Raw genomic sequence first — 14045 nt, 5'->3', positions numbered from 1 at the left:
TCCCTCTGCTCCGCTCCCTTCTCCTCCTGCCCTGTGAGTTGGCATGGGTGATTCGGTTGGCTTCCGGAGTCCCAGAGAATCAGCCACTCGGGCCAGAGCCACGGCAGGTGCCACACGCAACGGCAGCACCCAGCTCTGGACCGGCTGCCGCTGTCCCCCAGCCACCTCTGCCGTTGGGCTGCCCAACCAGGCTGCGCCTGCACCTCCTGCCCAGGGGGACCCAAAGGAGCAGTTCGCCACCAACAGTGGCCACAGCCACACACAAGAGCTGCCAGCATGGACCTGAGCAGGACCCTGGCTGAAGGAAACAAGGGCTGCCAGTGGCCTATGCACCTCGAGAGGGAAACTGGTTCCCAGGGAGGAACGTGGAGACCGCAGGGCTGAGAGGTCTGCTTCACTGATTGCGTAAACTTACATAAATCATCTCTGTCCTGAATATGCATATACTCATATAAATATGCAAATTCATAGAAGGCACTCTGAAAGTATACACACCACACACTTGGCAAGAGCTGCCTATGGAAAGGGGAGACGGGCAGGGCGGGGGGGGGGGGGGGGCTCTCACTTTTATAGCTTAAACTCCTGCCAGGGTTGAATTATTTCTCACCACAAGCACTTGCATGACATAGAAGAAAAGCCAATCTTCTATCTGTCTGTAGAAAGGGGCCCGATGTTAACAGTAGGTATCCTCAAGAGTTAATATTACAAGTAATATTTTCCCATACTATTTAGTACTTCCAAGGCTTTCCATAATGAGCACAATTTGTTACTTTTATAACAGATTGAATTGTATGAAATGAAATGGCCACTTTTTGCACATAGAAAATGGTTGAATATTGGCAATTTCATGTTATTCAACCTAATAATAATTCATGCATCAACATGCAACAAAAATTTATAGAGGGACTGCTCTGGGCCTGGCCTGTATCCAGATAACAGTTTTCTTTTAAAGAAGACATAAATCAAGCTGGGCCTCCCCTGCAGGCAGGCCCCGGTTCCTAGTCTCTGTACCCCCAGTACCCAGCCACTTGCTCAAGTGCATACCCACAGTCATTCATGTCTGGCTGGGTGAAAAGATCAATTAGCAGGTGGCTGGAAACTACATGTCCATCAACAGGCACACAAATGAAATTACACATTCTAAGTCATGAACAACAAACACACCATCCTTGCGAGAAAAGATAAGGGACAGAGAATGGGACGTGTCAGACTCCAGTTACCTTGACAATTGGGCTGATCTGGGCTGCTCTGGCAGGGCAGCGGGGACACAGAAGCAACGGGGAAGGGAGACAGCACAAGGGGTGTGCAGGCTGCGGGGAACATGGCGCAGTCAGCAGCCACCAGGGAGGCAGACAGGCCCTCCAGCCGTGAGCAGCAGTTCCGGGAACGGTCCCCGCGAAGGGCTCCTCTGCCCCGGCCCACCGCCTTAAAGAGCCGTCCTGCCAGGTCAGGGGACACTCCACCAGGCTCTACAGAGCTGACCTAACGCTCAGCAGGTCACAGAGTTAACGGGCTCTCCATTACCTCGAATGTTTGTGCCCGCTGTAACTCTTTCCTGAGGGCCCAGGAGGGGAAGCCACCCTTCCCGCCAAATCTTAACTTACAGCTACAGAATTCATACCTCCAGTATGTGCGTCTGCAATGAGGCAGGATGGACTGGGTTCTCTGAGCAGTAGGCAAGGGGCGGGGCAAGGATGTAAGCAAAGCAGCAGCAGGTGCTCGGGCAGCACGTGTCAGCTGGCAGCCAGCGGCGGTGCCCGGGCTGGTGTGGGCTCCAGACACCACGCCACCTGGGTGGGGGCTTCTTCAAAAAGTGAGATGGTTTAGGCTGAAAAGGAGACTAAGGGAGAGGAAGGTGGCTGAATGCAGATCCTGGAAGGGCTGCTGGGTAGAAAACAGGAGGCAGGTGTGTCACTTTGTCTGGGTACACTAGGCCAGGAATGGACACTGAGGAGAAGCAGAGTGGGGCTCAAAGGGAAGGGAGAGGAGCACAAGATGGCACCCAGGCTCTCGGAACCGACGTTCCAGGTAAGCCCAGACCTCGTCCGGTCAGACCCGCCGACCTCACACGTGCAGCTGGCGGGGTCCTCTCTAGGCCTACCCTGCGCTTCTGCTCCGACTTCTGGAGTGTTTCCTAAGAGTCTGTTAAACCTGCTGTATCGATTGGAGTTTTCTTGGTATTATATTTACATAATTTAATTAAAGAGGACCTCAACAGATAAAAACATGGGGGTGAAATAAGGACAGCTGTTATTTCTAAAAAAAGTAAAATGAATATTTTGGAAAGTTTTGGTAAATGTGAGTAGCTAAAAAAAACCACTCCTGAGCCTTGCCTGATGTGACTCAAGTGGACTGAGCACCAGCCTACAAACCAAAGGGCCCGCTGGTTCAATTCCCAGTCAGGGCACAGGGCTGGGGTGCAGGATACAAGCCAGGTCCCAGTTGGGGGTGTGAGAGGCAACCACACATTGATGTTCCTCTCCCTTTCTTTCTCCCTCTCTTCCTCTCTCTTTTTTAAAGATTTTATTTATTTATTTTCAGAGAAAGAAACTACTGTTGAATTAGGAGGGGGCAAAACAACAGGAAAAATTTAGCCAAAAGAGAAGAGTCATAAAAATCTAGAATTCTCTACCCAGGTTATTTCCAAGTGACTTTTAATTCTCCCTCCACTTGAAGAAAACTGGAAATGACAGACCGCACATCCTAACTACAAAAGAAGGCCACCGGGAGCACCGGGGCACCCAATGCAAAGGACGGAGCGTTCGCGTCAACCCAAGATGAGCATGTGGCAGCACAGCTAAGTTTCCTCAATTAAATAAGTTACTTGAAATGCATAGAAACATACATACATGTGCGATTTTAGGGTGTGATTCCTGGATTTTATTGACTTTCTAAAACATCTGTCCTGTTGAGTTAGAGTTGGCATACAATTAAAAGTACCCATTTCAAGTGTCCTTTGATGAGCGTTAAATGTGTACAGCCCTGTGACTACATCCACAACCACGATACGGAGCACTTCCATCGCCCTAAATGTTTCCGTGGGCCCCACGGGTGTCCACGGCATCCAGCTCTCGCTACCCTGGGCTGGGGGACACTGGGTGGCCGCCACCTAGCATTTGGTTTTCATTCCTTTTTTTTCACGTACAGTAGCATTCACTCTTTGGGGTAGAGTTCTGTGTGTTTTGACGCAGTTGTATGAGCACTTCCACAATAACTTAACTTTTTGCAGTAACTGACCGACTACCTTTCTCAGTCTCATCAGGTAAGAGGATCTTCACTGCAGGGGGACCTGGGAGACTTGCCCTCGAGACCATACTGACTCTGTGTCCCTCCCCTACATTCTGTTCTAAAAAATGCCCAGGGCAGGAATACCCACTCCCAGAGCAGGTCTGAGGGTTAACTGATATAACAAATGTTGCAAGTGCTTTACAGTCCTATGTCAATGCTATGTGACTGGTTTTCACAGTCTTCAAACCAAGTAGGCTGTTCTGACGGGAAGTGAGCTCCCTGTCACTGGAGAAATGGAAGCAAAGACCAGAGGACGCACCAGGACCCCACAGGAAGGTTGTGGCACGGCCTGCAAGTTGGACTGCGAGTGCCATGATCCTTTCCCAATGATGAGGGTCGTGAGCAGTGTGCCACCAACCCTGGTGAAAAGGAACGCAAGGAGGCCACCCAGGAGCGGGGGCCACATCCCACAGCCCCTGGCCCCCTTGAATCACAATGGAGGAAACGCCCCACACGACTCCAGCCTCTGGCCCCATGGACGAATCCTCCGACACTCCGCCAGCCCAGTGATCCCAGTGACTTCTCCACCTGCCACCTGCTCGTAGTTCACTCCTCCAAAAACAGGAAGGAAAAAGATTAAGTGAGAGGCCACTGCCATGGGGAGGGGCGGGGAACAATCGGCATCAAAGGTATTCTTCGTCCTCGTAGGGAACTTCATTTGAGAAGGACATTCTCCCAACATTTACGAGGCAACAGTACAACGATGGCCCGGCAAGAGAGAAATGGGAGGGATGCGTGTGAGACGACCTAACCCGGGCGCCCCTGCCACACCTGGAACATGGCACGCTCTTCCCTCCCTCAGGGTCGGCCCAAGTTTTTCTAAAACTCCTCTTCATCAGTACCAACAACGACAGTGACCACCAGAGCCACAGGCAATTCTAGTGCCAGCCGTGCATCAGCCCACACACGCCATTGCTGCGCTGACCCATTTCACAGAAGCAGAAACAAGGCAGAGACAGAACAGAGTGTTGCTAAGACCTTATGGCTGGTAATCAGGGAGCAAGGAGGGAACCCAGCACAAATGGCCAGGTGGCCAGCACCTCTGCAGCTGGCAGGTGCTTCCCGAAGCAGACAGGCCCCTCGCAGGTCAGGGTCCTAAGGCCCCTTCCCTTCCCTAGCTTGTAGCTGCAGAGGTCAGCGGGTCTGAGACAAGACCTGTGACTGAAACCAACAGGCAGTCTCCCAAATTTGTCTCCTGAGATGGCAACATAACAGTATCAACTACAGTCCCAGTTTAGCGGGTGGGGTCATGTTTTCCAGGGTGCTTAGTACTGCACTAGTAAATCGTAATCAGGTGTAGGAGTTCAGGAAAAAAGAGAGCCGGGGAGTGAGAACTTGTGCCCCTTTCCCGGCAGTCGGGAGAGGCAGTGTCTAGCTGAGTCTCCAACACTGGGAAATGGGCCCATGGGGCGCGGGGCAGGCTCCCAGCACCACCCGCCCCCCCACCCCCCGGCCGATGACCACCCTCAGCACCCTGCAGTGCACTTGGCTCAGATTCCCCTTCAGGAAATTACTGATTTGGGCCCTTAGGAATTTGTAGCAAATATGTACTCAATAACAGAGCTAGTAATCCCCTCCCCAGGAGGGTGGTGAGGTCCATCTGCCATTCTGGGGGCAGGGGGTGATCAAGCCTTGGGCTACTGGGTCAGGCTTTTAAGAAGTGCCCATGGGGACCCATTCCCCAGGGCCCAGGCCCTTGGGTAAAAACCCCGGCCTTCCAGGGTCAGTCGGGGCGCCCCCACGGTGCTGAGCAGGCCTGACAATTCCAGACCTGACTCAGCTGTCACTAAGTTACACTCTTGGGGACCCGTCTTCAAATGACATGTGAGCAACAAACCACAACTGTGGAAGCCTTGCCAAGTTCAAATCCAGTTCACGTACATTGGGGTTTTGAATGGGGGTAAAGGGTGGGGTGGGATTTATTCTGAAACATGTCATTTTATTTTTGTTTACAACCAAGAAAATGTTCTTGAAGAGAGGAAAGGGAAAGGCAAAGAAAAGCTTTCATTACTAATCAAAGTAAATTTCTTAGGAACAGAAAAGAGAAGTTTTGCTGGATGAAACAGCTGAAAACATAATCAGAGGGAGAAAGAGGCATCGGACGTACCATGGTCAGGAGGGGAAGGAGGGCTGCAATGGGCCTGCTGGTATTATATATAAATTAAGTAAACTATACACACTTATTTAAGAGTAACCAAATGTTCTACAGAAAAGGAACAGTTAATTATAGCACATTTAGTCAATATCCTACTATGCAGCCATTAAAAATGGTGACCTTTAAGACTAACTTAGAATACAAAAAAGTTGCCCTGGCCTGTGTGGCTCAGTTGGTTGGGGCGTCGTCCCGTAACCAATGGGTTGCGCATTCAATTCCAGGGCAGGGCGTGTGCCTGGGCTGCAGGTTCAGTCCCTGGTCCAGGTGCACAGAGCAGGCAACCGATCGATGCTTCTCTCTCACACCAATGTTTCTCTCTCCCCCTTCCTCTCTCTCTAAAAGCAACGAAAAAAATGTCCTTGGTGAGGATAAAAAATAAATACAAAATGCCTGTGTTCTAAAGCTAAGAAAAGCAGGGGTAACATGCAGCTTTGTAAAAATTCCCATAGGAAAGATTAGGGGGAAAAAACCCCAAAATAAAGCAGTTATAGTAGGATTATAATATTTTTTCTTCTGTTTCCAAAGTTCCTGCAACATTATAAAGCACTTTATAATCGAAAACTTTAATATTATGCTTCCAAAATGAGGGAAAAAGAGCTGGTTGGTTAACACAGAAAAGAGGTGAGAAAAAGGATAATAAATAAACTTGGTCTGATTCATTCATAGCTCAAAGATCAGAGATGGTGTTTCAAGATTAAGAGCAATAAAGAAATAAATATCTAGCACTTGCACAGTGCTTTACAGCATGTAAAGTGCCTCTCGCTATATTACCCACCCCTCCCCCACCAGCTAACAAAGTAACACTCCTGTGCGCCTTGTACAACAGCCAGCCCCACCCCTGGCACCCTCACCCCACCTCGCCTCCACTTGTCTTAAGTTTCCACAACTCAAGAGAACCAATGGCACCAACACTATCGGACCTGGGCTGCCTACTCCTCCCACATGGTCTGTCCACCTGTCACAAGGCACCTGGGACAAGCAAGAGCCCAGGCAGGAAGCAGAGGCAGGGATGGGGCTTGGATGCGCCATGCTGGGAACCCCACCCTCGCCAGGCTGCTCCTCAGTGTTGGGTCCTAAGCCCTCTTCCCTCTTGATTCTGTGTACTGTCCCTGGGGAACTCCACAACTTTGTTATGGTTTCAGGTCCTCCAACTGCCTTCCTGCTATAATATAAAGCTGTATTTTCCAGGGGCCCTTTGCCCCTAACTTGCCACAGACTCATTCCCTCAACAGCCCTCTGAGAAGCTAACAGGTGCGCATGAGCACAGATGCGCACCTCAGGAGCAGCCACTGGCCTCAGGAATGCTCCCGCCATCTTGGCTGCGTCTCCCCTTCATCCCCACCCATCGGCTGCTGCCTGGTCCCACCCTCCACCCCGACCACTTCATCACCTCACCCCAGGGGCAGTTCGGGGCAGTAAAGGGCAAGGGTGCTGGGACCCAGGCAAGGGGAGGGATGTGGGAAAACCCTGCCAGCTGTAGCTCACCCTGCCTGTCCCCCGAGCCCCCCCAGCACCAGGCCATACTCTCCTTCACCAGATCCTCCGACTGGCATCGTCTGACCCCCTCATTCCCAGGCCCTGTGGCTGCAAGGCCCATACCTGTTGCTCAGTACTATTTACTCACTAATAAACGGAGCTCCGGCAACACCCGAGTCCCACACCCCATCCCACATCCCCTGACTATACCGCTCCTTCTGTTGGAACCACCTGCCCACCTCCCGCGAGGAGAGCCCCGCGCAGGCTGCATGGCCTGCCTGACGTGCCAGGCTGCTCCGAGGTCCCTGGGTCCCTTCTGTCTTTCCCGCATGGAGCCAAGTATGAGTCGGGGGGGGGGGGGGGGAAGGGGGCACAGGGAGACAACTCGGGCACTGGAAATGCTTCTTCAGTGCTGCCGGTGACCATGCAGCTAAAGGACACACAAATCCTCGAAACCCAGTGTGTTTCTAACTGTGAAACTCAGGTCCTGTCCACTGAGCCAGGAGGGGGTCCCTGGCTGGAGCCAACAGGCAATGGGAGAAGAGAAAGAAAAGGGCAGCCTGTAGGTGGGAGAAAGAAGGGAGATGCGGGAGTCAGAGGAAGTCCCTGGTGTTACTCTGATTCCGGGGACCGCGGGGCTGGGGGGCGTCTAACCACCTTGTTCTGATGTCCCTGCCCCTCCCATGCTTGATGGTGCCCCCAGTGGGTAACATGCGCCCAGAGGAGCAGCCAGCAGGCGAAGGATGCTTCATTCCACAGCTGGAAGAGTCCTATCCAGGTGTTTTCTCCTCACAACAACACAGGGCCCCACAGGGCTTAGTTTCCACTGTTCTCAGAGAGACCAAATGCAGGGCCACTGGGACGAAAGGAGGCTTTGGTGGGTGAGTCTGGGAAGCCAGGCACCTTTTGAAAAGTCACATTAGTCCCAAACAAATGACTCAGAAACCTCTGGAACAGAGCCCACTGACAGCTGGGACCTCCTGCATTCTATAGCTCAGGCTCCCAAACAGACCTTGAGAGTCCGCTCCCCCTCCCTTCCCAAAGCCACATCCAGGGCACTGCTTCCGTGCCAAGGCCATGCTCTCCTGGGATGCTAACATGGTTATTCTTGATTTACTTATTTTTCTATCTTTTTTCTGTTTTTCATCTGTTTGGATTTTTGTTTCTCAGCAACATGAAGACACCCGCAACCATGGATTCGGACTCTGGGAGCCACTGGGGAGGATTTCTGTTTTGCTCCCTTAAAGGAGAGCAAAGCATACGGGAAATTCAAACAGCCCAGGGCCCTGGCGGAGAGGAAAGGGTCAGACGTGACTTCAGTCCAAGGTAATGGTCAGAGTTTGGCCACTCAGAGTCACAGCAATGACTCTCGCCATTCCTCCCCAGAGAGCTTCCCGCAGAGCCCTCAGTGGGCAGAGGCACGAGCTGAAGGTCACCGACCCAGAAGTCACGACCGTAATGGCAGGTTGTCACCTTATGTGAATATGTCATGGGAAGAAAACCAAAGGGACCTGGGGCTTGTTGGTATGCCTGTATGGACTCACGTGCGCCTGCAGAATCGAGAGGCACAAACCTTTCATGAGCGATAGAGGGAAAACAGAAGAATCTTGGTCCAAAAACTAGGAAAAAGTTAATAAAACAGAGAAACACCTGTTTTCCTCTAACCACGTAAGAGGCGATGGGACGGCCCCCCGGGGTTCTTGCATCAACCACCAGCGGCACCGCCGGGCACCTGGAGACTCGGCCCTCTGCCCCAGGAGGCACCACTAATGGCGTTGGCCAAGACGGAGGCAGCGGTGTGACGTTGGAGCACTGGAACCAGGACTGAGAAATGGAGTCCAGGCACGGACACTCCAGCCGGAGGGCTGCTGTCACTCGCTGCGTGGCCTTGGGCAGGTGGCTTCCCACACACATGTAAAAGGAGACAGCAGGCAGGACACACACCTGTAGAACTCACTGATGCTAAGCCCAGTGCAGCCCCCCAGGTGGGTTACCAGATAATAAACTCGGAAGGCGGAGAGTCACATCTGTGCGTCCCTGCTGCCCCTCAGCCACTGGCCAGGGCCTTGGAACCCGGTGGAGTACAAGGCCATCCCTCAGTGCAGCTGAGGCTAAAATCCCACCCTCCCAGCAGAAGGCATCCTGCAGAGCTAGCAGCCCCTCCGCCATTGTGGCCACACCATTGTCCCCGTTGGGGTCCTCACACCACTCCTGTGGGGAGACCGCCACTCCCCCCATAATCTAACTACTCAGGGCACCATGCTCCCAGCCACAGAGAGGGATCCGTGACAAGCGTTCCTTCCCCCTCTACAGCTCTTCATGTGTCCCAGGGCACATGCACTTCATTTGATTTTTGACAACCACCGCACTGCACAGGCAGGCACTCAGAGGGGCACCGGCTCCACCCGTCAGTCACTTGCCAAAGCCAGCCAGTGACAGGCTACAGTCAGAAGCCAAGGGAGCCTCCTTCCCCACAAGAGGTCCTCCTGGCAGAGGTCAATGAAAAGCAATGGCCAGGACAACGCTGCCTCAAGACCAGGCCTAGGCAGGCCTTCCTGCCACCCCCTTGAGCTGGGCACAGGTGACAGAATGGCCCTGAGATCCAATGTCCTGACATCCTTCAGTCCCTAGGGACAAACTCTAGTGCAAAGCCAGGAGTTGAGAGAGAGGTGGTCCTTCCTGCACAGGCAGCTGAGACCTCCTGAGGGCTGTAGGACACATTATGACCCAAGGCCGGGGAAAACCTGATGCCACCCCCACCTTCAGAACAGGTACCACTCGGACTGCAAGCTGGTGGGAGGGGAAGCCCCAGGGTGACATCTAAGGCCAAGGCGGGACTCACCTCTCTCAGCAATTGCGTCCCCTTCAGCCCATAGTGCTGCTGCTGGGCCACGGTGACCCCCAAAATGAGTGTGTGCAGGACACAGGAGACCACAGAGATGACGACAATGGGGCTGAGGCTGAGGGGCAGCGTGATGAAGAAGGAGAAGACAAAGAAGGCCTGCCAGCCCACCGTGTCGCTGGCCGCGGGGGCACCGGTGAAGTTCAGGCCCAGGTAGGAGAAGACCTGGGCCGTTATCAGCAGCCACAGCAGGTAGGGCACCACTTTCCGGGTGACCCGGTCCGGGAGCAGACCCTTTTTGCAGAGCACGAAGAGGATGACGTCCAACACCAGCCCGACCCCAGCCACCACGAGGGGCGCCAGCTTGTCACTGGAGAAGACCACGGCGCACATGACCACCACGTAGCAGTCGAAGAGGGCCGCGAAGACCACCAGCACCAGCAGGGTCTCGTGGCGCTGCCTTTTGAAGTAGGTCTGGTACAGGTTCTCCAAGGACTCGGGCACGAAGGTCAGCCGCATGAAGCGCGGCAGGCAGAGGCAGGGCCCCGAGTTCCGCACGGAGATCTCCTGGGTGCGGCCCATCCCGCGGTCCGCGTCGGAGGGCAGGCTGACGGAGTACTCCGCGGAGTACTCGGCCGAGTACTCGGGGTCGGAGAAGCCCTGATTCCTCGGCATCCTTGCTGGTGTCTGCGGCTACTGGCCCTGGAAAAGTGGGCCGGAGACCGACCGAAGAAGGGCTCCGGTATGGGCCACCACCTAGCGGGGCTCTCTGAGACCTGGGGACAGCGCAGGGCCGGTCTCCTCGGGCAGGCACGCAGGACGGGTCTCCAGGGCACAGTCAGCGCTGATCATCTGGAACTTAAAAGACAGACGCCTCCAAGTAGAAGCAGCTCTTCCTGCCCACCTGAGCTTTCTCCCTGACCCACCCCACCGTTCACCAAAGAACTGCTGCTCCAAGAGGCTGTCGAACCGGGCCTACTCTGGCCATCAATCTCCACACTCCCGCCACCCCGGGTACACACGCTGAGTCCGCCCCAGTACTCGGTGTCCTGTCTTTGGCTGGCCGAGGGGCCTGGCCACCTCTCTAGCCCTGGCACCCCTGGTCTCTTCTCTGTGTCATCTCTTTCTCAGTCCCTGACTTCCTCACCTAAATCTCCTCCAGGCCCACGCCTTAGGTGCAACGTGCCAGAAAGAAGCCGGAGCCTTCTTGGGGATTCCTGAATCTTCCTTCTGTTTACTTCCTTTTCCCATCCAGCCCCCGGCGACTCCGACTCTCCACCTCGGGGCACTGTGTGCCCTCCGGAAGGCCGGCCCTACTCCTGCGCTTCGCTTACCTGTGCGGGAACTCGGGAGCCGCGTGGTCTGGGTCGGTCCCCGCGAGGCTACGGGGTCGGATCACGCGTCGGCGGGCGGGGTAGAGGGCTCAGCGCGCCCGGGGACTGCTCCCCGCGGAGCCGCGCCGCCCCGCCAGCCCCATGGCCCCCGGCCAGAGCGCGACTCCCCCGCCGTCAGGCCTGGGATCCCGCCGGGGGAGACTCGGAGCTGCCTCTCAGCATCCACAGGCGCCTGGCCGCAGGAGGGAGGAAGAGGCGGCGGCGACGGGGACTGGAAAATTCGGGGCGCCCGCCTCTGAGGTTGCGGCTCGCGGGCCGGAGCCGGCGTGCGCGGCGCAGCCCGACCCCTTCCTCTCGCCCCCGCTGTGGTCGCGGCGGCGGCACTGCTAGGGGCGCACCCGGGGCCCTCCCCGGCGCGAGCGCGGGCTGAGGCCGAGGAAGCCCGCCAGCATCCTCCGCCGCCCGCGCGCCGAGCGGAGCCAGCCGAGTCCGGGCGCGGCGCGCTGCACTGTGAGTCCCCGTGCGGCGCGGGCGGCTCCGGGGCCACGCGCGCTCCAGGCCCCTGGAGGCGGGCGGCGCCCCTCCCTCCCCTCAGTCGCCGCCCTCTCGGAGAGCGCGTCCGGGAGTTGGGGGTGTGGGTGTGGCGCCAGGCTCCAGGCCCGGGACCCGCGCGGGGAAGGAGAAAGGTGGGGAGGAGCGCGGGGCGAGAGTTGGAGGGGCCCCTGTGGCCCTGCGCTCCGGCACCCGGCGGCGTGCTGGCGGCGACCGCTGCGTGGACGCGCCGGGGTGGGCGGCGGACGGGAAGGATGGGCGAATCCGCACCGCCCCCCAACCGCACGCAGGCCCGCTCTCGGAGAATAAAAGCCCGGGCCCTGCCCTCCGGCAGGTGAGGCGCGCTCGGGGCACCCCCGCAGCCCCCTCCTCCTCAGCGGCTTCCTTCCGGGCGCGGAGAGGCCGGGGCTGAGGTTTCGGGACTGCTCCCGGGCCGGGCGTGCCGGGCCTGAGTCCCCGCCCCCTCTGGCAGCCCCAACGCCCGAGCGCGGGGCCTGAGCTTCCCCACGATGCGCCCGCAGCTGAGCCCGTCCTGAAGCTCGGGGGGCACGTGGCCCTGGAAGAGACCGCGCTGCACGGAGATCGCCCGTGCAGCTTCCACCTGTTTGAGATGTGTTTGAATTTACAAACTCTCCTCAGAAACTCAAATGCTCCTTTGAATGGTTAAGCCTATCAGTCTCTCACCCCTTAGTATAAATTATTTTCCTTGGATTTGACTGAACACCTTGCCAACCTCAGGCTTTAGGAATTTAGATAGAGGGAGAGGAAGGAGATGAGTTGTTGGGGAACAAAAGCCTGTGGGAGGGGTAGGGGATTGCTGAGGATGGCCAGCGATGGCAAAGGATGGGCTCCCCTGGGGCGAGCAGAGGAAATGGGTGCGAGAGAAGAGAACTCAGCCGTACAGACTCTGGATGGAGCTGCCTCCTGGAGCTCCCGCAAGTGCCCTTTCAGAACCCCAGGCAGCAGCTCCATCTCTGCGGGGACAAAGTCATCGGACACCTTACGGATCCTATCGCGGCTGTTTGTATCAGTCCCTCACACTAATTCTGAAAAGCCCTCAGCCTCAGCCGCGACTTGTCAGGGCTTTGATTCCAAAAGGGCAGGGACAGAACCTCAGATCGAGGAGGAGGATAATTTAAATAAAGCAGCACCTTTCCCATTGTTTTAATTTGTCTGGAGTCCAAACATTTAGTCTGAATTGTTACATGATGTTAAAGAAGGCGTGATTTTTACGTTTAACAAAGGGACATGTATTAATAAAAGGAAGAAAGCAGATAAATACTGTTTGGGCCTGCTTTGGCACGAGGGACACCCACTTTGCCCCCTTGGTGGGTTCCTTCCCCTTTCCTGGCACACATGCCAACCCTTGGCTCCTGGGCCCCGGGGATTTCCTGCTGGGTCTTCTACCATCATCCCTCCCCCCACCCACACCCCCATTGGTCCTCTACTGTGAAGGAGAGAACTCCACACAGAGATAGCCCTGGTATAAGCCCATCTCCGGCCTTAACTACTGGCCTCACTGTGTCACTCCCTGCCCTCCCGCAAGCCTCCTCTCCTTGCTGCGGGCCCCTGTCCATCAGACATGCGCTCAGCAAACAGTGGATCAGGGAAGACCCTAGGAGCCACCCAGTCCCTGCTCTCAGGACACCTGCCAGCTCTGCTGAGCCCCAGATCCACTGACAAGACAGACCCTCAGCTGTGTACGGGGGCAGCCAGGGGAACCTGAAACAGGGCCTTTCAGGGCTGGAGGGAAGGATCTGATCAGGTGACTGGAGCCTCCTGGCAAAGTCTCAACAACAGGACAGCACCCATCACAGCACATCCCCATCACTGCTGTGCATTCTGGGTTGTGGACACAGCCCTTCCCTGTGGATGTGGGAACCCCCTCTGGTCAGCTGCAACCCTCCCCGTGCCTTCCTGGGAGCCAGAGGCTACTAAGTAAAGATTCCAGAGCAAGAGAGCCGCTTGAGGTCCTGCCCACAGAGCAGATCAGGATAATACAGCTAATTGGAGATAGGCAGCCGGGCCAAGAGCCTCCTCCGTCTCTCTCACAGCTGCTTCTCCAATACATGACACCCAACGGGTACTCGAAACAGCCATTGAATGAGCATGGTTGCCCTAAGAAGAAATGGCACTCTGTAGGTGCACTGGCTGTCATGAGGGGAACAACAGGCCTCATTGATGTTGAAACTGTCCTGGCCCAGGGACAGTTAAATATAACCACAATCAAGAAAAAAGCTATACATTTTGCATCGTTGTAATCTAGATGATCGGCATACATTGCTTTTACAATGAAAAGATACAATAAGTCTGCCCTGACCAGTGTGGCTCAGTTGGTTTGCCATCGTACCGCAAAGCAAAAGGTCACCAGTTTGGTTCCTAGTCAGGGCACATGCCT

At 55.6% G+C, this 14045-nt stretch overlaps 1 protein-coding gene across 1 annotated transcript in view; it reads right to left on the bottom strand.

The window, feature by feature from the left end:
- The window catches only part of ADCY3 (adenylate cyclase 3), a 57464-nt gene extending 47028 nt beyond the window's left edge, over positions 1 to 10436 (bottom strand). Inside the window, exon 1 of the mRNA XM_054569004.1 lies at positions 9762 to 10436. Within this exon, the coding sequence (XP_054424979.1) occupies positions 9762 to 10436 (675 nt within the window). The remainder of the gene's footprint in view (positions 1 to 9761) is intronic.
- Positions 10437 to 14045: the final 3609 nt, after the last annotated feature.

The sequence above is a fragment of the Pteronotus mesoamericanus genome, unplaced genomic scaffold (genome assembly GCF_021234165.1).
Source record: "Pteronotus mesoamericanus isolate MK-2021 breed Mesoamerican mustached bat unplaced genomic scaffold, CSHL_Meso_final contig_101, whole genome shotgun sequence".
In the NCBI taxonomy this organism is placed as follows: Eukaryota; Metazoa; Chordata; class Mammalia; order Chiroptera; family Mormoopidae; genus Pteronotus; species Pteronotus mesoamericanus.
This window is presented reverse-complemented; position numbering and strand designations above follow the sequence as displayed.